Source organism: Pseudophryne corroboree, chromosome 6 (assembly GCF_028390025.1).
Source record: "Pseudophryne corroboree isolate aPseCor3 chromosome 6, aPseCor3.hap2, whole genome shotgun sequence".
NCBI classification, from domain to species: Eukaryota; Metazoa; Chordata; class Amphibia; order Anura; family Myobatrachidae; genus Pseudophryne; species Pseudophryne corroboree.
In genome coordinates this window covers 750532267-750555869 of record NC_086449.1, presented here as the reverse complement: position 1 = coordinate 750555869, position 23603 = coordinate 750532267, and the positions used below count along the sequence as shown (strand labels likewise).

The 23603-nt window shown below is 42.5% G+C and overlaps 1 protein-coding gene and 2 pseudogenes across 1 annotated transcript in view; 1 reads left to right on the top strand and 2 right to left on the bottom strand.

Moving 5' to 3' along the window:
- Positions 1 to 23603, bottom strand: part of MGAT4B (alpha-1,3-mannosyl-glycoprotein 4-beta-N-acetylglucosaminyltransferase B) — a 530095-nt gene that overhangs the window by 237631 nt on the left and 268861 nt on the right. Inside the window, exons 4-5 of the mRNA XM_063928535.1 lie at positions 23403 to 23536; positions 630 to 676 (exon numbers count right to left, since the gene is read on the bottom strand). Coding sequence (XP_063784605.1) covers positions 630 to 676; positions 23403 to 23536 — 181 coding nt within the window. The remainder of the gene's footprint in view (positions 1 to 629; positions 677 to 23402; positions 23537 to 23603) is intronic.
- LOC134937895 (5S ribosomal RNA) lies at positions 5168 to 5286 on the bottom strand (annotated as a pseudogene).
- LOC134938744 (5S ribosomal RNA) lies at positions 6353 to 6471 on the top strand (annotated as a pseudogene).

Sequence of the window (23603 nt, the reverse complement as noted above, 5' to 3'; positions counted from 1 at the left end):
TGGTATGCGTGACCACGCCCCTTAGTATGCACACTGCAGATTCATGGCATGGCATGGTGCAATGGTAACCCAGCATCAGAATAACTCTTGTGTAACAAACCATCTAAAGTGATATGTCTCTTCTATAGCATTCCTACCAGCCTACCTCTATAACTCTTGCTGCGCTCCAGCGCTTTTCTTCTCTATACATTTTATTTCTCTACAAATACTCAATTCACCACCTGCCTGCGAATGAGCCAGGAGATTTATTGCTAGATTACAGGTTTAGCGCTTGCTAATATGACTTCTTTTGTGCCAGGCTTAATAAGCAGGTCCAAATTCTCTCATTTGATCCATTCCCAACACATTTAATTCTAGGCTGTTGGAAGCAGCATATGAAATGCCTAAATTAAAATGACAGTGCTATTCCAAAGTCTCTATAGAAGAGCTCCTGAATGCTATACTCTCACTTCAAGGGCCCTGAAACGAAATCTGTGCTATCGAGATGCGCACGTTCTCTTTTCCGGATCCCATTCTGCATTCGGCTAATTCCAAGGCTGAGAAATGGAGGAAGAGGTTTTTTTTTTTGGTTTTGCAGGATGCTGGAAATCACAATGTGACTATTAATATACACATAAAATATTACTTACAGGCTTTTTATATTTTCTGCTACGGACGTCGCATACTGAGCATCAGTCTGTAAGAAAGACAAAAAAAAGTACAGATGAACCATTAAGATTATATACTGCAGTTAATAATATCACATTGCATCATTTTCCTCGCAGTCTTCCCCTCTAGTTGATGAGCAGCAAGTCCCAGAATCCTCTAGTGCAGAGGACCCCAAACGTGGGCATCAAAGCACCCTAACGGTCCAAGTTTTTAGGATCACCAACCTTAGGCATAAGTGACATAATACCTCAAACAATTTGATTTAACCATCTGTGCTAAGCCACGTATAATCATAACACCTGGACTGTTAGAGTGCCTTGGGGACTGCGTTTGGGAACCTCTGCTCTAGTGGGACTTGTAATTAATACTGGGCTAGTCCTGCTGTGATGTTTTAAAAACTATTAACAGCTACAACTTATTATAAAGGAAAGTTCCCCATTCACCTATGCACCCTTCATTAAAAAGCCACTTATCAATTTTCCTAGGGAGCAGTGACATCGCTCAGGCATGCTCCACAATAGTCCCAATTTTCCTAGTCCTGTCCTAGTGCAGGGGTCAGGGAACTTTTTTACCTTTTACCCCAAAATATATTTAGATACGCCGACGTTACCTATTATTTTCGCAAATTATTTTTTGGCAATGAATGGGTTAACACTTTCTAACCAAAACACCAGAATGAATGTAAGAAAGATGGATGAGGGGGGAAGGGGGGGACACGCAACTTTTAGGAGACAGATGGTCACATCCTTACCTCAGTAATGGCAGTGGGAATTTCCCACTGTTATGTGAGCCACTGTCTGATCCTGCGGAACTCCGTCAGCGGTCAGCCACAGAACACTTTAAGTTCTGTGTGTGGGTTGGCGGGCCGCGGTCGGGAGGACAGGATAGCGCAGGACAGGCGGGCGTGAGGGAGCGCGGTGTGACGCAGCACGTCACACCGCGGCCAGGAACACAGCACAGGGCGGCCAGGAGCACAGCACAGGGCGGGCAGGAAGGAGCGCGGTGTGGCATCAGCACATCACATCACATCACGAGCCGGACGGTGCTGGACAGCGCTGTGTCTCGGCAGCGCGACCGTCCATTACCCCCAGGAATTTCATTTTTACCCCATTTGGGGTAATTTACCCCTGTTCCCTGACCACTGCCCTAGAGGATACTGGGGTCTATTTAGTACCATGGGGTATAGACGGGTCCACTAGGAGCCATGGGCACTTTAAGACTTTGATAGTGTGGGCTGTCTCCTCCCTCTATGCCCCTCCTACCAGACTCAGACCAGAGGAGCCAGTCACACTGAAGGAAACTCCTGAAGAGTTTTCTGCATTTATTTTCTATGTTTGTTATTTTCAGGCAGGGCTGGTTCGCACCAGCCTGCCTGCTTCGTGGGACTTAAGGAGGGGGGGAGGGGGGGGGGGGGAACGGGCCAACCTCTTGAAGAGTTAATGGTCCCATTCCCCAATGACAGGACACCGAGCTCCAGAGGGAACTATTCACAAGCCCCACCACGGAGAGCGTACATTCCCGCAGCACGCCGCCACCCCTAACAGAGCTAGAAGAGTGAAGAGTGGTGAGTACTGAGCTGGTGTTCCGGTTAGCGAGGCGCCGGTCATTATGGCGGTACGAGGGTACGGCTTCTAATCAGGGCGGAATGAGTCTCCAGACAGTACACAACTGCGTCTCAGTACACTGTACACAGTACCCACCCTGGCAAACACAGCCTTAAAACGGTTCTGCTCCATTTTAAGCACAAAAATTACCTCAGCCAGTATAAAATAAGTGGGAAGACCGCGCGCCATTGAAGGGGCAGGGCTTCACTATGGCAGGATCCAGTAGCTCACCAGCGCCATTTTCCCTCTGCAGTGGACACAAGCGCTGACTGACAGGGACGCGCAGCTCCTCTGGTGTGACTCCAAATTACCTCAGCGGTATCAGGGGGTCTATTTACTTAGCCTTGGATGGCGATAAATCCGACGGCGATAAAGTCCCAGCCAATCGGCTCCTAACTGCCATGTCACAGACTGGGTTTGAAAAATGACAGTTAGGAGCCGATTGGCTGGTACTTTATCTCCGTCTGATTTATCTCCATCCAAGGCTTAATAAATAGACCCCTAAGTCCCCTATCAGGGTACTTCGTCTGCGACCCGGCTAAGCTCGACATTAGCGGTAAGGGTGCGGTGGGGGCTAGCTTCAAACAACTCTGTGTCTCCTGGAAGTGCTCTTTGTGGATTATTTGTGCTTAACCTTTTCCTGTGTGTGTGTGTGCTATCACATTTACATTGTGTCAGGCAAAGTGTGTGTTTCTTGCACAGCGGAGTGTTCCTCTTCACCAGGGGGCTCACTACTGAGTACTCAGGGTTCACAGAATAGCGGGGCTGGACCGGAGTGGGTTAATTCTTTTAAAGGAATGATCTTCACACTTTCTACAAAATTGTCCCGCAATGAGAAAGAGACGTAATACTTAAAACAGACTGTGGATGAGTTTATGAACAGAGACTCAGTTCCAAAACAGCGTCTCAATCTCCTCTCATGTGTCCGCAAAAGCGATCTCTGGCTTATATCCTGCAGCCTGACTCTGACAGGTCAGACATGGAGGAGGGTGAGGTGGATTTGGAGGGGGGGATGCGGCTCTGTCACAGGGAATAGAGGCTATCAGAAGTGTTCTGCATATTCCTGATAAGGTGTCAGAGGAGTGTGAGGAATCTTATTTTAATGTAAAAAAGAAGTCCTCAGTCACTTTTCCTGCGTCAAAGGAATTGAATACCCTGTTTGAAGAACCATGGGTTAATCCTGATAAAAAATTTCGGATCCCTAAAATGTTGCTCTCATCTTTTCCTTTTCCTCTGGAAATGGGAAAATCCACCGATAGTGGATGCATCAGTCTCTAGGCTGTCACGTAAAACTGTATTGCCTGTTCCTGGTGCAACCTCTCTGAAAGACACGGCTGATCGTAAAATTGAGACTACACTCAAATCATTGTACACAGCTGCTGGGGTGGCCCAAAGACCCACTATTGAATGTGCGTGGATCACAAAAGCCATTGCTAAATGGTCAGGTAGCCTAATTGAGGGGTTTGATTCCTTGTCTAGGGGGGATGTTGTTTTACTCCAGCATATACAGGACTCTGCGAACCTTATGGTGGAAACCATAAAAGAAATAGGCTTGCTTAATGCACGCACCACCACTATGGCAGTGTCGGCACGCAGAGGCTTGTGGCTACGCCAGTAGACTGCTGACGTGGACTCCAGGAAAGGCGTGGAAGGCCTACCATTCACAAGAGAGGCCTTATTTGGAGATGAACTAGACAAATGGATCTCCGCAGCTACTGCGGGTTAAGTCTACGTATATTCCTTCTGCAGCCCCCCAACCAAGAAGACTTACTCAGCTTCTAAGTTGCAGTCCTTTCGGACAGCCAAGTTCAAGGGCAAATCCAGAGGTGCTTCTACGTCCTCCGGCGGCGCAGCAACTGCCAGTGCTCAGGAACAGAGCTCAGGCTCTGATTCCTCAAAGCCTTCCGCATGATGGTAGACCGCAATGCCTAGAAGGCTGTCAGGTGGGAGCCCTGACTACAATTCTTCAGGCAGATCTGCTCCAGTTCATGCCAGGATCCCTGGGTCACAGATCTTATTTCCCAGGGCTACAGACTGGAGTTCCACACCTCACAGATTCTTCAAATCAAGCTTACCAGTTTCACAAGAGTTAACAGAGATTTGGTTGGTTCCGCACAGGAGAAATGTGATAATGAAGAACATAGATTAGTACACAGATTGTAAAAAAACTGTTCAGAAAATAACCAACGATATTAAGTTTAAATTTAAAGATTCTTAATAAAGACATCTAAACAATTATTTGAGTTGGTGGTGCTCCCAGAGTCAGTAATGGTTCAGCAAAAAGAAGAAAAAAGAAAGACTCTGTGTTGGGGCACACTTAGAAATTTGAAATAAGTTTATTAAAACTTAACATTTAATTAGTAACAAATAAAAGTAATAAGGAGTTTGATACAAGAAAATGTTCAAGAACACAAAATAAATATATATATTGACAGAGGTTGCAAACAAGAGGGGAGAGATTAGGGTAATAAATTGAAATCAGGGTAAGCCTGATACAAGATTAAGGGCACCTGTGGTGAAAAATATACTGAAAAGCACAAAAAGTTGTTAATTATTGTGGTGCCTGAGTAAAGCAAAAATCAATAATGGGGTAGAAGTAGACGATATGTACATATAATCACCGCAGTGATAATTGTAGGTAGACACCTAGTCTAGATACCTTATGAAAATAAATAAAAGGCACAGAGGTTCATAATTGAGATGTCCAATGACTAAGGGTAATCACCTGGTAGAGATTCTGTTTGCTAAAGGACTAGATCCTTAAGGATAATAAACCATTTGAGAGAAGAATATGGTTATTAGAGATACAAAAGAGCATTGATAAATAAACACAAGGACAAAGCCAAATGTTGATAAATGATAGGTAGGTTAAGAAGTTGCTCTAACACTTCTGCTGTTTGTGATCAGAGGTCGCAAACTTACTGCACCTGATATTCCCAAGGGGTCTCCCTACTCGGTACTGATCAGGCTTGTCAGCGCTTAGCTTCCAAGGTCGGATGAGATTGGGTGTTGCTGCTGAAATATGGCAGTAATGAAACACTAGGACACAAATGATAGAGTGTAATGAGTAGTGAGCAACAAGGTACTTCTGCTGTCCAGTTTCTAGCGCAGATTCTCTGTTGCCGTGGGCATTGCAGAGAGTGGTCTCGCATCTGGATGAGAGGGTACTAAAATTAGAAGTGAGATATGCTCAGAATAGGGAGGAAACCCTGCCTTCTGCTGTCCACTGTCTTATATAAATATATAGCGGACAGAGGATGAGAGAGGTGGGTTAGGCTCACCTATTGAAAAAAAAGGGGGGGAGGGAAAAAAAAAAGGGGGTAGAAGAAGAAATAGTAATGTGGTGAAATCACAAATTATCAAAGAGTAGATTTATGAAATAAAACAATTAATTGGAGAAAGGAAAAATAAACACAGGCTGCATAGTAATAAAGTAAAAGTTTAACAAAAATGGGTAAAAAACCCTGTTGATGCAGAAGGGATTCTGCAAAAAAGTATTACATTTATAAGGTAAACCAGAAAATGGTTTAGAACAGTAATTAAGGATCAAAAATAGCAAACATAGAAAAAACAATATTGATTATGTGTCAATATCAGTTGAATAACATGATAATTAGAGTCCTGATGGGCACATACAATACCAGGGATTCCCAATGAGTGATCTGAACTAAAGAGAGTTCAGCATCACTGAGCACAGACGGACCGTTTCACCAGGGTGGCTTGTTCACTGTGTCACATAAATGTAATACTTTTTTGATATCAATCTACTCTTTGATAATTTGTGATTTCACCACATTACTATTTCTTCTTCTACCCCCTTTTTTTTCCCCCTCCCCCCCTTTTTTTTCAATAGGTGAGCCTAACCCACCTCTCTCATCCTCTGTCCGCTATATATTTATATAAGACAGTGGACAGCAGAAGGCAGGGTTTCCTCCCTATTCTGAGCATATCTCACTTCTAATTTTAGTACCCTCTCATCCAGATGCGAGACCACTCTCTGCAATGCCCACGGCAACAGAGAATCTGCGCTAGAAACTGGACAGCAGAAGTACCTTGTTGCTCACTACTCATTACACTCTCTCATTTGTGTCCTAGTGTTTCATTACTGCCATATTTCAGCAGCAACGCCCAATCTCATCCGACCTTGGAAGCTAAGCGCTGACAAGCCTGATCAGTACCGAGTAGGGAGACCCCTTGGGAATATCAGGTGCAGTAAGTTTGTGACCTCTGATCACAAACAGCAGAAGTGTTAGAGCAACTTCTTAACCTACCTATCATTTATCAACATTTGGCTTTGTCCTTGTGTTTATTTATCAATGCTCTTTTGTATCTCTAATAACCATATTCTTCTCTCAAATGGTTTATTATCCTTAAGGATCTAGTCCTTTAGCAAACAGAATCTCTACCAGGTGATTACCCTCAGTCATTGGACATCTCAATTATGAACCTCTGTGCCTTTTATTTATTTTCATAAGGTATCTAGACTAGGTGTCTACCTACAATTATCACTGCGGTGATTATATGTACATATCGTCTACTTCTACCCCATTACTGATTTTTGCTTTAATCAGGCACCACAATAATTAACAACTTTTTGTGCTTTTCAGTATATTTTTCGCCACAGGTGCCCTTAATCTTGTATCAGGCTTACCCTGATTTCAATTTATTACCCTAATCTCTCCCCTCTTGTTTGCAACCTCTGTCAATATATATATTTATTTTGTGTTCTTGAACATTTTCTTGTATCAAACTCCTTATTACTTTTATTTGTTACTAATTAAATGTTAAGTTTTAATAAACTTATTTCAAATTTCTAAGTGTGCCCCAACACAGAGTCTTTCTTTTTTCTTCTTTTTGCAGTTTCACAAGAGGCAAGTATAACTTTACAGCATGCCATCCAAAAGCTGGTACAGACTCAAGTCATTGTTCCAGTTCCACCTCATCTGCAAAACAAGGGGTATTATTCCAACTTGTTTGTAGTACCGAAACCGGACTGAATTCTTAAGCAAATAAAAAGGGAAAAGGTTCAAGCAATGCTCATTGCTCCGGACTGGCAAAGAAGGGCCTGGTACGCGGACCTTCTGGAGATGCTCCTCGAAGATCCGTGGCCTCTACCTCTTCGCGAGGAACTTGTGCAACAGGGCCCATTCGTCTATCAGGACTTACCGCCGCTACTTTTGATGGCATTGAAGTTGAACGGCTGATTCTAGCCAAGAGAGAGATCCCTAACAAGGTTATCCCGACTATGATCCAAGCCAAGAAGGGGGTAACGTCTAAGCATTACCATCGTATTTGGAAGAAATACGTCTCTTGGTGTGAGAGCAGAAATTATTCTGTGGTGGAATTTTATCTGGGACGTTTCCTGCTTTTTCTGCCGTCAGGTGTGGATGTGGGCCTGGGTCTGGGCTCCATAAAAGTCCAGATTTCGGCCTTGTCCATTTTCTTTCAGAAACAATTGGCTTCTCTCCCTGAGGTCCAGACGTTCTTGAAAGGTGTTCTGCACATCCAACCTCCCTTTGTGCCTCCCACGGCACAATGGGATCTCAATTTGGTACTGCAGTTCCTCCAATCGGACTGGTTTGAACCGCTACAGGAGATGGACGTAAAAAATCTTACGTGGAAGACCGTCACACTGTTGGCCTTGGCTTCAGCAAGACGTGTGTCGCAGCTGGGGGCTTTGTCTCACAAAAGTCCCTATTTAATTTTCCATGAGTACAGAGCTGAACTCAGAACTCGTCAGCAATTTCTTCTAAAGTGGTGTCTGCGTTTCACATCAACCAACCTATTGTGGTTCCGGTTGTCACCGACACCTCTACTACTTCAAAGTCTTTGGATGTTGTGAGGGCTTTGAAGGTGTATGTCAAGCGAACAGCTCATCACAGTGAATCGGACTCGCTGTTTGTTCTTTATGATCCCAAATAAAATTGGGTGTCCTGCGTCAAAGCAGTCCGTTACACGCTGAATCAGGCTTACTATCCAGCATGCTTATTCCACGGCAGGTTTGCCATGTCCAATATCTGTACAGGCCCACTCTACTAGGTCGGTGGGTTCTTCCTGGGTGGCTGCCCGGGGTGTCTTGGCTTTACAGCTCTGCCGTACACTGACTTGGTCTGGTTCGAACACGTTTGTTAAGTTCTACAAGTTCGATACTTTGGCCTCTGAGGACCTTCAGTTTGGTCAATCAGTTCTGCAGGAACCTCAGCACTCTCCCACCCGGTTTGGGAGCTTTGGTACATCCCCATGGTACTAAATGGACCCCAGTATCCTCAAGGACATAAGAGAAAATAGGTATTAAATTACCTACCGGTAAATCCTTTTCTCGTAGTCCGTAGAGGATACTGGGCGCCCGCCCAGTGCTTCGTTCTTCCTGCACTGTTACTTGGTTAAGTAATGTTGGTTCAGCTGTTGCTGTTTCAAGTTTGGTTAGCTTGGCTTTCCTCTTGTTGTGTGTGCTGGTTCGGAATCTCACCACTATCCTTATCTATCCTTCTCTCAAAGTATGTCAGTCTCCTCAGGCACAGTTTCCTAGACTAAGTCTGGTAAGAGGGGCATAGAGAGAGGAACCAGCCCACACTATCAAATTCTTAAAGTGCCCATGGCTCCTAGTGGACCCATCTATACCCCATGGTACTAAATGGACCCCTGTATCCTCTACGGACCACGAGAAAAGGATTTACCGGTAGGTAATTAAAATCCTATTAACCTATCCTACAGTACCAGTTACCAGGGTCAGAAAGGTCATGGTGATAATGGCTTGCACAGACCAGGTTTGTGGTAACCATTTGTCTCTGGATTTTGTCCATCTAAAGCAGCTACAGTAGTTATGGCAAGGGAAACAGACCACTGGGGAGGTGGACAATACACCTCAGTACTTTAAGGGGCGTATTCATTTAGTGCCAGTTCTTTTGTCCAGGCGAAAAACTGCACTTTTTGGCTGTTTATAGGACAAATTTACATTCAACCTATTCAATGCCTGTGCCATTTTTTCGACTATAGGAAATAACCGTCACGGACAAAAACCACGTGGATTGGCGAAGTCGCCACCGATCCACATGTTTTGGTGAATTTGCGGATGTTTTCGCCTGTTTTTAGGTCCATTTTCACCCATGCCGATTCGTCCACAAAAAAAAAAAAAAGGAAAAGACATGGGCGGAAAGTCACTCCAAAATGGGCGAAAACGCCCGCAATTAAATACACTAATGTCAAATTAGTGCAGTTTTTTCGGCTAGCCAAAGAAAACGGCACCAAATGAATAAGCCCCTAAGACTACCAAGAATAAAGTGCAGGTTTCTCTACAGAAAACATGTACTAACACAGAGCAATATAGATTTTTACAGATAATAAATTATGGGGTAGATCCCACCTCTCCGCTTGCCAGTAAGTGTCTAATAAAGGACAACGCGGGAGAACTTTCGGTCTCCTAAATATCTGATAAGGCAAAGCTTATATTTTCGCAGCAATATAGATAAAATGGTTATTTACTTACAATGCCTAAAGTCTTAGGGCTCCTAACAAACAGTTACTCTGAGCATCTACGTTCCTCACCCCCAGTAACCCGAAGATTACACACACCATTACTAGCAGGATGTGCTATTTTCACCAAAACTGTTGTCAAGCTATGTACAGTAGATATCTCACTTAATGTAGTGGTTCCCAAGCTCTGTCCTCAAGGTTCTCCAACAGTCCAGGTTTTAAGGAAATACATGGCTGAGCACAGATGGTTAAATCAAATTGACTAATCTAGTAACCAGTGCCCAAGCATGGTTATCCCTAAAACTTGGACCGATAGGGTGGCTTGAGGAACCTCTGACTTAATGTTTTCACATCCTGTTCATACATCCACTATCCTTGTTATACCATACTTATGTTCCTTAGTGCAAATACCAAGGGAGGGGATTGGGGGTTTGAGGGTTTAGTTGGAGAAGGGAGGGCAGGGGAATAGATATTTTTTGGATATCAGTTATCGTCAATGTACTGCAGCGTAAAAATAATCAACATTTAACATAAAAGTTCAAAAGTAAATGCGGACTTCTAATATATTATAATATCCTGAATTCCAGGGTATATAGAGCTGTTCACACAATATCTATAGAAGTGTAACAGGATCTAAAACGGAGATATTAGTACAGGTTGAGTATCCCTTATCCAAAATGCTTGGGACCAGGAGGTATTTTGGATATCGGATTTTTCTGTATTTTGGAATAATTGCATACCATAATGAGATATCATGGTGATGGGACCTCAATCTAATTACAGAATGCATTTATGTTACATTTACATCTTATACACACAGCCTGAAGGTAATTTTAGCCAATATTTTTTATAACTTTGTGCATTAAACAAAGTGTGTGTACATTCACACAATTCATTTATGTTTCACATACATCTTATACACACAGCCTGAAGGTCATTTAATACAATATTTTTAATAACTTGTGTATTAAACAAAGTTTGTGTACATTGAGCCATCAGAAAACAAAGATTTCACTATCTCACTCTCACTCAAAAAAGTCCGTATTTCGGAATATTTGGATATGGGATACTCAACCTGTATGTTATAAATAGCAATAACGTGCCAAATAAGAGTCCACAGAGCCGTAATCTCTCGGTTACACTTCTATGCCTACAGTGTGAACAGCTCTCTATATTTATACTCTGGAATTCAGAATATTATTAAGAATAAATTATTATACTGAAGACTGCATTTACTTTTGTATCTTCACAATAAATGTCTATTTTTACGCTGCAGTATATTGGCTATAATTGGGAGGCTCGGTGGAAGAGAGGTAGGTGCCACATCTACATGGAGTTGGAAACGTTAGTGCCATCAAGTAGCTTCTCCCATCTAGCGTCTACTCCAATAACTTCTAGCATAGTGACGTGCCGGTTTCTCACCAGCAGCAAAATATAGATCCCTGGTATTCTATTTCAAGACATACAGTATCTAGTTGAAAAGTAAAAAAAAAAAAGATTTTGTGGCATGTGCCCTTTTCCACTGATCACCCTCAATTGATAACCAATAAATATCTGTTTCCCACTCCCCCCTGCACACCCCGTTTTACCACATTTGTAAGGTACTGTGCAAGTAACAAACACAGTATTTACGCTTTAGGCAAGGAGAGGAACTATGTATATACAGGTTGAGTATCCCATATCCAAATATTCCGAAATACGGAATTTCTTGAGTCAGAGTGAGATAGTGAAACCTTTGTTTTCTGATGGCTCAATGTACACAAACCTTGTTTAATGCACAAAAGTATTAAAACTATTGTATTAAATGACCTTCATGCTTTGTGTATGAGCTGTGTATGGAAGATAAATTAACTGTGTGTATGTACACAAACTTTGTTTAATGCACAAAGTTATAAAAAATATTAACTAAAATTACCATCAGGCTGTGTGTATAAGGTGTATATGAAACATAAATGCATTCTGTACTTAGACTTGGGTCCCATCGCTATGATCTCTCATTATGGTATGCAATTATTCCAAAATACGGAAAGATCCGATATCCAAAATACTTCTGGTCCCAAGCATTTTGGATATGGGATACTCAACCTGTATATATATATATATATATATATATATATCTATCAGTATTCAATTTGACTCCAAGTCCGCCAGGTTTTGGACGTTTTCGACAATGTCAATTCAACTTTTTTTTTTTTCCAAGGTCGGATTGACATTGTCGAAAACGGGACTAAAACCTGTCGGGGTTGGCCGCAAATCCGCCAAAACATGTGGGATCCGCGGCTAATCCACCGATCCACGTGTTTTCCGACAAGTCGGAATTGCCAACAAATCTGAAAAACGGCAGCCCTATTGAATAGGGCGATTCATGATTCGATCTAAAAAAGTCGTAAACTGCCGTCTTTCCGACTAGACAGCAGTTCCAACTTCAATTGACTACTGCCCATAGTGTGTGTGTGTGTGTGTGTGTGTGTGTGTGTGTATATATATTTATATATATATAATTTTACTTTTTACACGCACCGTGCATTTTTATGCACTTACAATTTTTTGTTGTGTACTTTTCTAAAACCCCATACGCAACATTTCTTTGTTAGACGGAGTGGTGCTCTTGAGTTGAGTAATCTAGACCTACTCACAGGGTCACCATAATTTGTGACATGAAATGGCAGCAATCTCATTTTGGACATAGATACATTAGTTACCTGCCTATTACGTCAGGACTGCGCTGCAGAGACAGTACGGGACAAGCCCTACTTAGAAATAAATTTTAAAAACCAATAGTGCATTAATGTATCTGCGCTATAAATGTAGATATATTTTCTATTCTTGAAAGTTCCTACATGAATTTCCATATTGACAGAAACTGTATTTGTAACACTTGAAAAGAAAAAAAAAACAGGAAAAATACATAACTGTTTGAAATAAAGAAATCTCTGGCAGCTTATTAGACAGATTGGATGGTAAAATTCTGTTTATTGTTCTGACTGGCAGTGTATTCAAATGTACCTTAAAAGCAGCAATACATATCAATCACACGCTGTGTCTGTCCCCAAAAAAAAAAAAAATGAGTATAGATGTGCCAATAAAAAGCTTGAAACATATTTCTAAAGACAGCGAAAACCTCACATGTTACAGCTTGTGCCCTAGTGCTGCCTCAGTACTGGGGGAATCCGGGGCATTACTGATAGGGTAAGAACAAAACACGTTTGCACAGCTACACTATATGGACAGCAGTATTTGGCCATACTTGTTAATTATTGAATTCAGGTGTTTTAATCAGTCCCATTGCCACAGGTGTATAAAATCAAGTGCCTAGCCATGCAGTCTCCATTTCCACACATTTGTGATACAAATTTGTTCTGAAGAGCTCAGCGACGTCAAGCGTGGTTCTGTGATTGGATGCCACCTTTGCTGGATATTCCACGGTCAACTATAAGTGATATTATTAGAAAGTGGAAGCGTTTAGGAACAGTAGCAACTTGGCCACAAAGCGGAAGACCACATAAAATGATGGGTGTGGGTTGATAAACAGTGTCTAGTTAGACAGTCAATAGATAGACACCATATGTTAGACAGACATTAGGTCGACAGTACAAAAGGTCGACATGAAAATGGTCGACACAAAAAAGGTAGACACCGTGTTTTTTGCATTTTTAGATAGACACCATATGTTAGACAGACAAAAGGTCGACAGTACAAAAGGTCGACATGAAAATGGTCGACACAAAAAAGGTAGACACCGTGTTTTTTGCATTTTTGTGGTTTGTGTGGATAGTTTTGTCATCTGGGACCCCCAATTGTGGAAAGGCATAACCTCGCGAGCTCGCCACGCTTCGGGCTCAGAGGCTCGCCACAAGATTTATAACCAACTCTATGCCGACATGGATAAAGAAGGTATGAAATAGTCCAAAAACATGTTTAATTAAAAAAAAAACATTTGTCTATCTTTTTTTATGTCAACCATTTTTATGTTGACATTTTTTTCATGTTGACCTTTTGACCCTGTCGACCTAATGTCTGTCTAACATATGGTGTCTATCTATTGACTGTCTAAATAGACACTGTCAATCTATCAACTGGATACCTAAAAGGACAGAGCTGGGTCAACGACTGCTAAGGTGCATGTTGCGTAAAAGTCGCTAATGCTCTGCTGATTCCATAGCTGAAGAGTTCCGAACTTCCACTGGTATTAATGTAAGCACAAAAAATGTGCAGCGGGAGCTTAATGGAATGGGTTTCCATGGCCGAGCAGTTGCATGCAAGCCTCACATCACCAAGTCCAATGCCAAGCTTTGGATGAAGTGGTGTAAAGCATACAGACACTGGACTGTGGAGCAGTGGAAACATGTTCTGTGGAGTGACGAATCATTCGCCTCTGTCTGGCAGTCACATGGGTGAGTCTGGGTTTGGTGGATGCCAGGAGAACGTTACCTGCCTGATTGCAATAAGCCAACTGTGAAGTTTGGTGGAGGAGGGAAAATGGTATAGGGGTGTATTTCAGGCAGGGTTTGGGCTAGCCCCATTAACACCAGTGAAGGGCAATCTTAATGCTTTAACATAACAATACATTTTGGACAATGTTATGCTTCCAACTTTGTGGCAACAGTTTGGGAAAGGCCCTTTTCTATTCCAACATGAGTGTGCCCCAGTGCACAAAGCAAGGACTATAAAGACATGGTTTGAGGAGTTTGGTGTGGGAGAACTTGACGGGCCCTGACCTCAACCCCATCGAGCACCTTTGGGATGAACTGGAACGGAGATTGCGAGCCAGGCCTACTCGTCCAACATCAGTGCCTGACCTCATAAATGCTCTACAGAATAAATAGGCACAAATTCCCACAAAAACTCTCCAAAATCTTGTGGAAAGCCTTCCAAGAAGAGTGGAAGCTGTTATAGCTACAAAACGGGGACAGACTCCATACTGAAGTATATATATATTGGAATACAATGTCATTACAATTCCTGTTGGTGTAATGGTCAAGCATCTGAATACAGGGGGTAATTCAGACCTGAACGTAGCAGTAAAATGTATTAGTAGTTGGGCAAAACCATGTGCACTGAAGGGAGGGCAGATATAACATGTGCAGAGAGGGTTAGATTTGGGTTCAAACTGAAATCTAAATTGCAGTGTGAAAATAAAGCAGCCAGTATTTACCCTGCGGAGAAACAATATAACCCACCCAAATCTAACTCTTTCTGTACATGTTGTATCTGCCACACCTGCAGTGCACATGGTTTTTCCCATCTGCTAACAAATTTGCTGCTACGATCAGGTCTGAATTACCCCCACAATGTCTGCAATGGAGAAAACAAAACCCAACAGAAATTCCGACTAGGGCCCGCAGAAATAATCTCCAAAAAAGGTTTTAACAAATAGAAAAAATTCTCCAAGCAGTCTATTATGTATGACAAAAATCGGGAACCCAGTGCCCAAAGGTAGAGTGGTAACAATGGAACAGGTCTTATCAAGAAGACTTCTTGATAAAGGGGAGAGGACTCCTTAAAACGCGTAGAAGACATTTCCCAGGACCTTATTTGGAGCGAGAATACAAATACCTGATAGGATTCGCGGACCCTGCAAAATGCATATTTCCCTTTCTGCAGCCAGGAAAGTGCAGTTTTTTTTGTGTTTTTTTTTGGGGGGGAGTGTTATCTATGGGATGCGGTCACTATACCGACACCGAAATCCCGCCTGGTGGAAAGCCCGACAGTCTGCATGCCGACTGACAGGGACTAGTCCCACTCGTGGGTGTCCACAACATCCATAGAGTGAGAATAGAACCTGTGGCGAATGCAGCAAGCCCGCAAGGGGCTTCGTTGCGCTCGCCATTCTCGCCAGCAATCTCAACACCGGGATCCCAGCGTATTGTAAGAGAAGTGGGTGTACTCTTCCACCTGTGAACCAGCAGCACAAGTACGGATTAGAGCAAGGCTGTTCCTTATTTTACAGTATTTGATCAACGAAAATTCCGCCATTACTCTTATTAATGGTTACGCTCGGATGTCATGGGGAGCCAAACCTAATACTAAAGGTGTGTATACACGGTGCGATATTACCTTGCGATTTTGACCGTAGAGTCCAAATCGCTAGGAAAGTTAGTGCAAATTGCAAAGTGTTAGCCACCTTGCGATACCGATGCACGGTCCCGCGGGTCGGTATCGCAAGGTTAGAGAGACTGTGCAGGCAAGTCAGTTTTGACTATCTAGTACAGGTTGAGTATCCCATATCCAAATATTCCGAAATACGGAATATTCCGAAATACGGACTTTTTTGAGTGAGAGTGAGATAGTGAAACCTTTGTTTTTTGATGGCTCAATGTACACAAACTTTGTTTAATACACAGAATTATTAGAAATATTGTATTAAATGACCTTCAGGCTGTGTGTATAAGGTGTATATGAAACATAAATTAATTGTGTGAATGTAGACACACTTTGTTTAATGCACAAAGTTATAAAAAATATTGGTTGAAATGACCTTCAGGCTGTGTGTATAAGGTGTATATGTAACATAAATGCATTCTGTGCTTAGATTTAGGTCCCATCACCATGATATCTCATTATGGTATGCAATTATTCCAAAATATGGAAAAATCCGATATCCAAAATACCTCTGGTCCCAAGCATTTTGGATAAGGGAGACTCAACCTGTACTAAAGTATAGTCAAAATCGCACATAACCAGTATCGCAAGCACACATAAGTCAATATCAAAGATAGCCAAAATCTCACAGTGTGTATGCGGGTATGGGTCATTAGGTCGACAATACTTAGGTCGACAGTCATTAGGTCGACCACTATTGGTCGACATGCATTAGGTCGACATGGTCACTAGGTCGACATGGAAAAAGGTTGACATGAGTTTAACTTTTTTTGTGTCATGTTCTCTTTGTAAAGTGACCGGGAACCCCAATTAGTGCACCGCATCCGCTCGCCATGCTTCGGGCAAGGTTACTATTCCCAATCGTAGTCCACGTGGATCGGAAAGTATGAAATAGTTCAAAAAATTTAAAAATGTGAAAAACTCATGTCGATCTTTTTCCATGTCGACCTAGTACATGTCAACCTAGTGACCATGTCAACATAATGCATGTCGACCAATAGTGGTCGACCTAAGTGTTGTCGACCTAATGACCGTATCCCCCCTTAGAACTGTTTCCACATAAGAAACTTTACATTTGTGACTCTCTGTGTATCAGTCAGCCAATAACCTCCTCATAAGAGGGTGATGCAAAGAAAAACCAAGCGCACAAATTACACTGCCAATTAAAGTGACATTTTGTGACATGTCCGTAAAAAGGTATTTGAAGTGCGATCAAGCCTTTATTTTATTCATGCAAATATTATAAGACCTCTTGCTACGTGTACTCCTTTGTAAGTGGCAAAATTATCACATTTACGTCAAGTGACACTTCTCTCTCTGCGCAGATCAATAGTAAAAGGAACTATTTAATTTTTTAGGAAAACTGTAAAACACATTATCATTTTGGCATTAAAGTACTAGCCGCACAGGTTTTCATGTCCAATCCTCAAGTAACCCCTAGCAGGTTATGCTTTCAGTTTTTTGGTCTGTGCAAACAGGTGGGATAATTACTAATTAAGCAAAATCGGTTAGTTCAGCTGTGCATGATTAAAGAAAGACTGAAAACATGACCTGTTGAGGATAATTGAGGAAAGGAGTTGAAATCCCCTGTACTAGAGAATACAGCCAAGGCATGCTGATACATGTAGTTCAACAACTGGTAAGACTGATAATAGGTTATTTTTATTTAAAAGGGACAGAACAATAACTTTATTTTAGAAGCGTAGAAACTCTAATGGTGACATTTTTTCTTGTAATTTTGCTGCAAACAGTTGACACCTAATATTGGGGTCTATTCAGACATGGACGCAGCCATGTCCATCAGGTCTGCGTGCACGCACCGGTCGCAGTGTGCGTGCACGACCCTTCGCCATAAGGCTGCAAGGTGATTTACAGCAGCGTCCGCCAAGGGGAGTATCGCCACAGCGTTTTGTGGGCGTGGTCCAGACAATGCAGGTGTGTCCGGAATGCTTTCGGGCCGGCTGCATAAAGTCACATGCAGCCACTCCGAGAGAAAAAAATGGTGCCGGGACGCCTGCCAGCGCAGCCAGGCTGTGCCGGCATCGGGTCAACCTCAACTCGATGCGTCCGCAATTGAATTGCCCTGTGCTGGGTGGCCTCCAGCATGTGAGTAGATGGATGCAGATCTTACTGCGGGAAGCAAGCTCTGTGTCCATCTCTGCATAACCCCCATTGACACTCATTACCATACAATATCATTTACCTATACCCTAGTTAATGTACCACCATCGTGCTGCAACCAGGGCGCTGAAGTGGTGCCGGACAATTGCTTTTGAGGTGGATAGTATGCAGCCCTAGCCAGCAATCTATGGCTTTGAACGGACCAGTTTATGGGTGTGCATATGGATAAACATGCGCCAACACTGCAGCTGATACTGAGAAACAGCCAGCTGTTACAGCAGATGTAAGTAGCACAACGCCCGATCAAACCAATTTAGGTTTATTATATATAGCCCTAAATTCAGAATACTGGAAGTCATCTTCCAACTACACTAACAGGACTCAATGTGTTCAAGAAGCCATCCAGCCAATCATCCAGATACTCAAGTGACCAAATCTCATCCGCAGTCACCACCGTGTCTCACCAAACTGGAAAGTGATTCGTTTGCACATAACTTTGATCAAGAGGCCTGGTGGAAGATGTGAAAAAACTAAACCTGCACTCTACTAGTAGTGTAATAGTGTTCTCTACACACACATTACACATTTGCAGCATCAGGCAACAAAGCAAGGTTGTCCTCCCGTGCTTTGTCGCCTGTCACTACAAAGTCTGAAGGATGCTGCTATGGTTCTAGCCGTGGCCCGGATGTTGTCTACAGTTTCACGGGAACTTGGAGATTATCAGATAAGCTCCAGTTGTTTCTAGTATACTGTAAGCCATTTTTTTCTGTGGGTCAAGATATCTGTTAACGTAAAAGTATGCTGCACAAGGTAGCTGCAACTGGTCTCTAATTATATAGTAGTAAAGCAGTCTATTTGGCCTGTATGCTTCAAAACAGAGGTGGACAGACGGACCTGATCAGATAAGGTTCTTTATTTTCTCACATAAGTATGCAACACACACACACACACACACACACACACACACACACACACAAAACCTATTGCACTGGAAATGCATATTATCACATGAGAACCGCTGTGCGGAATTGTAATAAATTACATTCAACATTTAAATGTTACAACACAGCGCTGTAATCCCCTGACTACAAACAGAACCACTTTTAGGTGCTTTTCAACCATTTATAAACATGTAAGAACTGCAAAACAAAACAGGCGTGAATGAGCCCTGTGAATATAGTGCCAGTCTCCATTGTAAAAAAAAAAAAATGAATGAGTGACTATAAGTAGGGCATGTTTTCCTTTAACAAGGGTCATGCCAGGATGAGACGTCAGCATGACAAATATCTGCTCTCCTGGCTGCAGCCACACCAGTGAGACACCGAGCTGACATGACGTTTTCTGCTACAGAAGCAGTTTTTGTAGACCTATCTCACCGCAGTGTTAATGCAATTACCACATACCAAGGCGCAGACAGGCTCTGACGGCTGGGAGAGAGGGTGACCGTAAATACATCGCCCTGTAACAAGAGACTGAGGTTGATTAATTCTCAGGAGCGCTCCTTTCCTCTGCTCCTGGGGAATTAGGTTACCTCAGCCTTATCTCTCACGATTGGTAATTGGTTATGCGCTGAAGGACACACAGGAGAAGTTTAAAAATGAAGAAAAAGTGTGTTCATAATCTACAATTGGTAGGCAGACTATGTGTGACTGGAACTGCTAAAAAGTATAGTTAGGTAAGATGTGAAGGTCTAGTAACCTATGGAATTAGGAGCGTTGGTAACCAATGCACAGTGTTTACAATAGTGTGGGTTTTTTTGCATATGCATGAAGCAAACATTATCACATTAGGTATATTCAATTAAAGTCGGATCAATTCCGACATGTATTTGTCGGAATGGATCCGACAACCCCTATTCAATCCCATCTAAAATTCGACTTTTTCAAGTCGAATTTAGATGGGACCCAGAGGAGGCGAGGGGGAACGAGCCTCGGGGGGCAAGCCGGCGGCAGCCAGAGGAGATCAGCGCTACGGAGTAGCACTGGGGCAGGATGTCACTCAGCCGCCCGACCTCACGGCAGCTTCCACCCGGCTCCAGCAGCGTGCTGGCTGTCCCCCCGTTGCTCGTCCCCCCTCTCCTCCTCTGGGTCCATCTCATTCCGACATCATTTTGATGTCGGATTGAGATGGTCGAAAACGGGGCCAAAACCTGTCGGATTTGGCCCCGTTTTCGTCATCAACACGTGGATCGGCAGCTATTCCGCCGATCCACGTGCTTTTCGACAAGTCGAAGTCCTCGACTTGTCGAAAAGCTTTGAATAGGTCGAATCAGGATTCGACCTTAAAAAGTCGAAAACTGACGTCTTTTTGACAGACGGCAGTTTTCGACTGCAATTGAATATACCCCTAAAGCTAGCCAAAAGCAAATCTTATTTTTTAACCTCTTCATTAAACCATCATATTAAGTTGATGGTGGTATTTCACAGAACCTGGACTAGATAAGTGATATCAAATAACGATCACACATTTAGTTTGCATTCACTGGCTGACTAGACTGACCAATCAAAAGCCACGTGAATATGAATTGGATTTTGATTGGGCAGAACAATGGTTTAAAGTGCACACAATCAAACTGTCTGACCAATAAGTTCTAAATACGTGTGGGAACCTAGAAGTCCCATAGAATAAAGTACAGAGGCTGGTAGAGTTTGAACTGGTGCTAAGGTTCAGCTGTGTTTTCTGGACATAGCAGTTAGTAAATGTAGACCTTAGGAACACCAATCATGGCTTTAGCAAAATAGTGCCATTGTATACACTTTCCCTCCTTCTTCCAAATCCCACTTACCCACTATCTCCCCCACTCCATCATACTGTACTTTACGGTTTCCTGTAATTCCCCACTGTAATCTATGTAGTGGACCCTACAGTATGTGGCTGCCTCTCCTGGTACTTTCAATGGTAGGATGAACAAACCATTGAACTATTTATGCAGTGGGTATTCTGTTAGTACTTTTTATTTTACCCCTGTATGTCTTGTCTTAGTAACATAGTAACATAGTATCTGAGGTTGAAAAAAGACAATAGTCCATCGAGTTCAACCAATTAGTGGTCTCCTATGCATGATGATTTGTCTAAAATTTTGACTGATGCTGATGTCAGCCGTTGCATTTTATCCCTTTTTATAGTAACTATAGTGCGTGACTATGCACCATAACCCTGGATATCCTTATCCATTAGGAATTTATCTAACCCATTCTTAAAAGGTGTTGACAGAGTCCGCCATTACAACTCTCTCAGGCAGGGAATTCCAAACACGTATTGTCCTTACAGCGAAAAAGCCTTTACGACGTATTGTGCGGAATCTCCTCTCCTCTAACCTGAGCGAGTGTCATCGAGTCCTATGTGTTGATATGGCCGAAAACAGGTCCCGCGCAAGCTCTGTATATTGTCCCCTTATATAGTTGTAGATGTTGATCATATCCCCTCTTAGTCTCCTCTTTTCCAATGTAAACATGCCTAGTCTTTCAAGCCTTTCCTTGTATTCCATCGTCTCCATGCCCTTAATTAGTTTCGTCGCCCTCCTCTTAACCTTTTCTAGCTCCAGGATATCCTTTTTGTAGAACGGTGCCCAGAATTGTACACTGTATTCAAGGTGTGGTCTCACTAGTGATTTATATAACGGGAGTATAACACCCTTGTCCCTTGCATCAGCTTATTAGCTTATCTCGCACATTATAACCTATGCAGTGCACCCAAGATGGCTGCCGCGCCTGCTACTCTTATAAAGAATAAACAATGCATGGTTCTGATTATTATAAAGGATCTCTCCTACTATTTTTTTTTATCTTCATGGAATTGTGTGTCATCTCTATCTAGCATTGTCTATTCTGCCCAGTGTAAATTGATTGGTTACCTTACCTAGATCGTTTGTGGGTAGTATGAGTCATTTTTGGAATTAATGACCCAAGATGGCTGTCCTTTGTATTTTATTCATGGTTTCTATATTTTAGAATAATAAACCCTGTATTATGTTCATGGTATCTTTAAAGCACATTAAGTTCTACTGAAGAAAAGTGCTATACAAATAAAATTATTACTACTACTACAAGGAAACGTGCATCAATTCAACCAACTGCAACATTTATATTTGAATTATTCTGAATTAATTCAAATGGTTTCAAAATCTTTTTTTACGATTTTTTTTTTTCATAATTCCACATTTTGTCCATGTTATAGCCGAGACTCGGAGCACTTTGATGATAATCAGGCCATTATTGTGGCCCAATATTGCAGCAAGTAGGCCTGAAAATGACCCCAATGCCCAATCATGAACCTTTCTAAATAACTGTAGAACATAATCATAACTGTGGCAAGAGGATGACTTCAGATGACCCCTATTGACTGGTGCAGTCCTCTACTTCCCTAAGACTGATCCCCAGCCACAAACGATATCGTTCATACACACTGAACGATATTGTTTGCTTCTCGCCAGTGACGGCATACACCCGCATACACTCACATACATCAGGTGCATACTGTCTTGTACAATATCTTTAGATTTCAAGGAAAAAACGAAAGATATTGTACATTGTTAACGACCCGTGGGAGCGCGCATCGTTAACGATATAGTGAATACACACTGAACGATGTGAACGATATATCATCCAATCCGCCAGATCGGACGATATACCGGATGCATAACGCCAAGTGTGTACCCAGCCTAACACTTCTTATCCAATTTGGCTGCCTAATACAGTATGTGACAGGCTAGCATAGTATAAGGTGCAGCCATCCTATTCCATCATCATCCCCCATATGATAACCGGTGCAGACTTACTGCACAAATGCCTCCTGTGGTTCCAATGTTCTCAATTACATCAATCAACTATAACATTAAAAACACTGATAGAGGAAGAGAACGACATTGACTATCCTGTTACACCTGTCATGGAGTGAGATATATTAGGTAGCAAGGGAACACTCAGTTCTTAAAGTTGATGTAAAATGGGCAAGCACAAGGATCTGAGCGATTGACAAGGGCCAAATTGTGATGGCTAGATAACTGGGTCAAAGTATCTCCAAATCGGCAAGTCTTGTGGGGTGTTCGTGGTATGCAGTGGTTAGCACCTACTAAACGTGGTCCAAGGAAGGATATCCGATTAACCAGTGACAAGATCATGGGCGCCCAAGGCTCACTGATGCGCGTGGGTAGTGAAGGCTAGCTAGCCAATCCTATCCCACAGAAGAGTTACTGTAGCTAGAGGTATATAAGAGGGTGAGACCGCTATACTCTTAGGAGATGACTGGTAGCAAGAAAGATATGTCTAAAAACAAAACCTGAAAAAGTCTACTACTGCCAATACTAACCTGAAAATCAAGGAACGGACTACGCTAAAGAATTGGACCCCACATCAAGATGTCATTTAACAATGTCCACACTATAAAAGGGACACCACTGTTCAGCACAGACCATAAGGGAATGTCAGGTCACAGAAGTTGCTGCTTATCTGGTACCTCTGCAATCAGCACCACAATCACACAGTCTTCCTTCTCCTGCTGGTTCAGTTCTGATATCAATGAGTTGAGCGTGTCTGTCAGATAGGAATGAACCTCTCTCTTCACGCTGGGGATCCCCATCACTATCGATACTGTGAAAGGAACAGTAATACAATTATAGTCAAATAAATTGCCAGTTAAATCATTACAATTAACAAG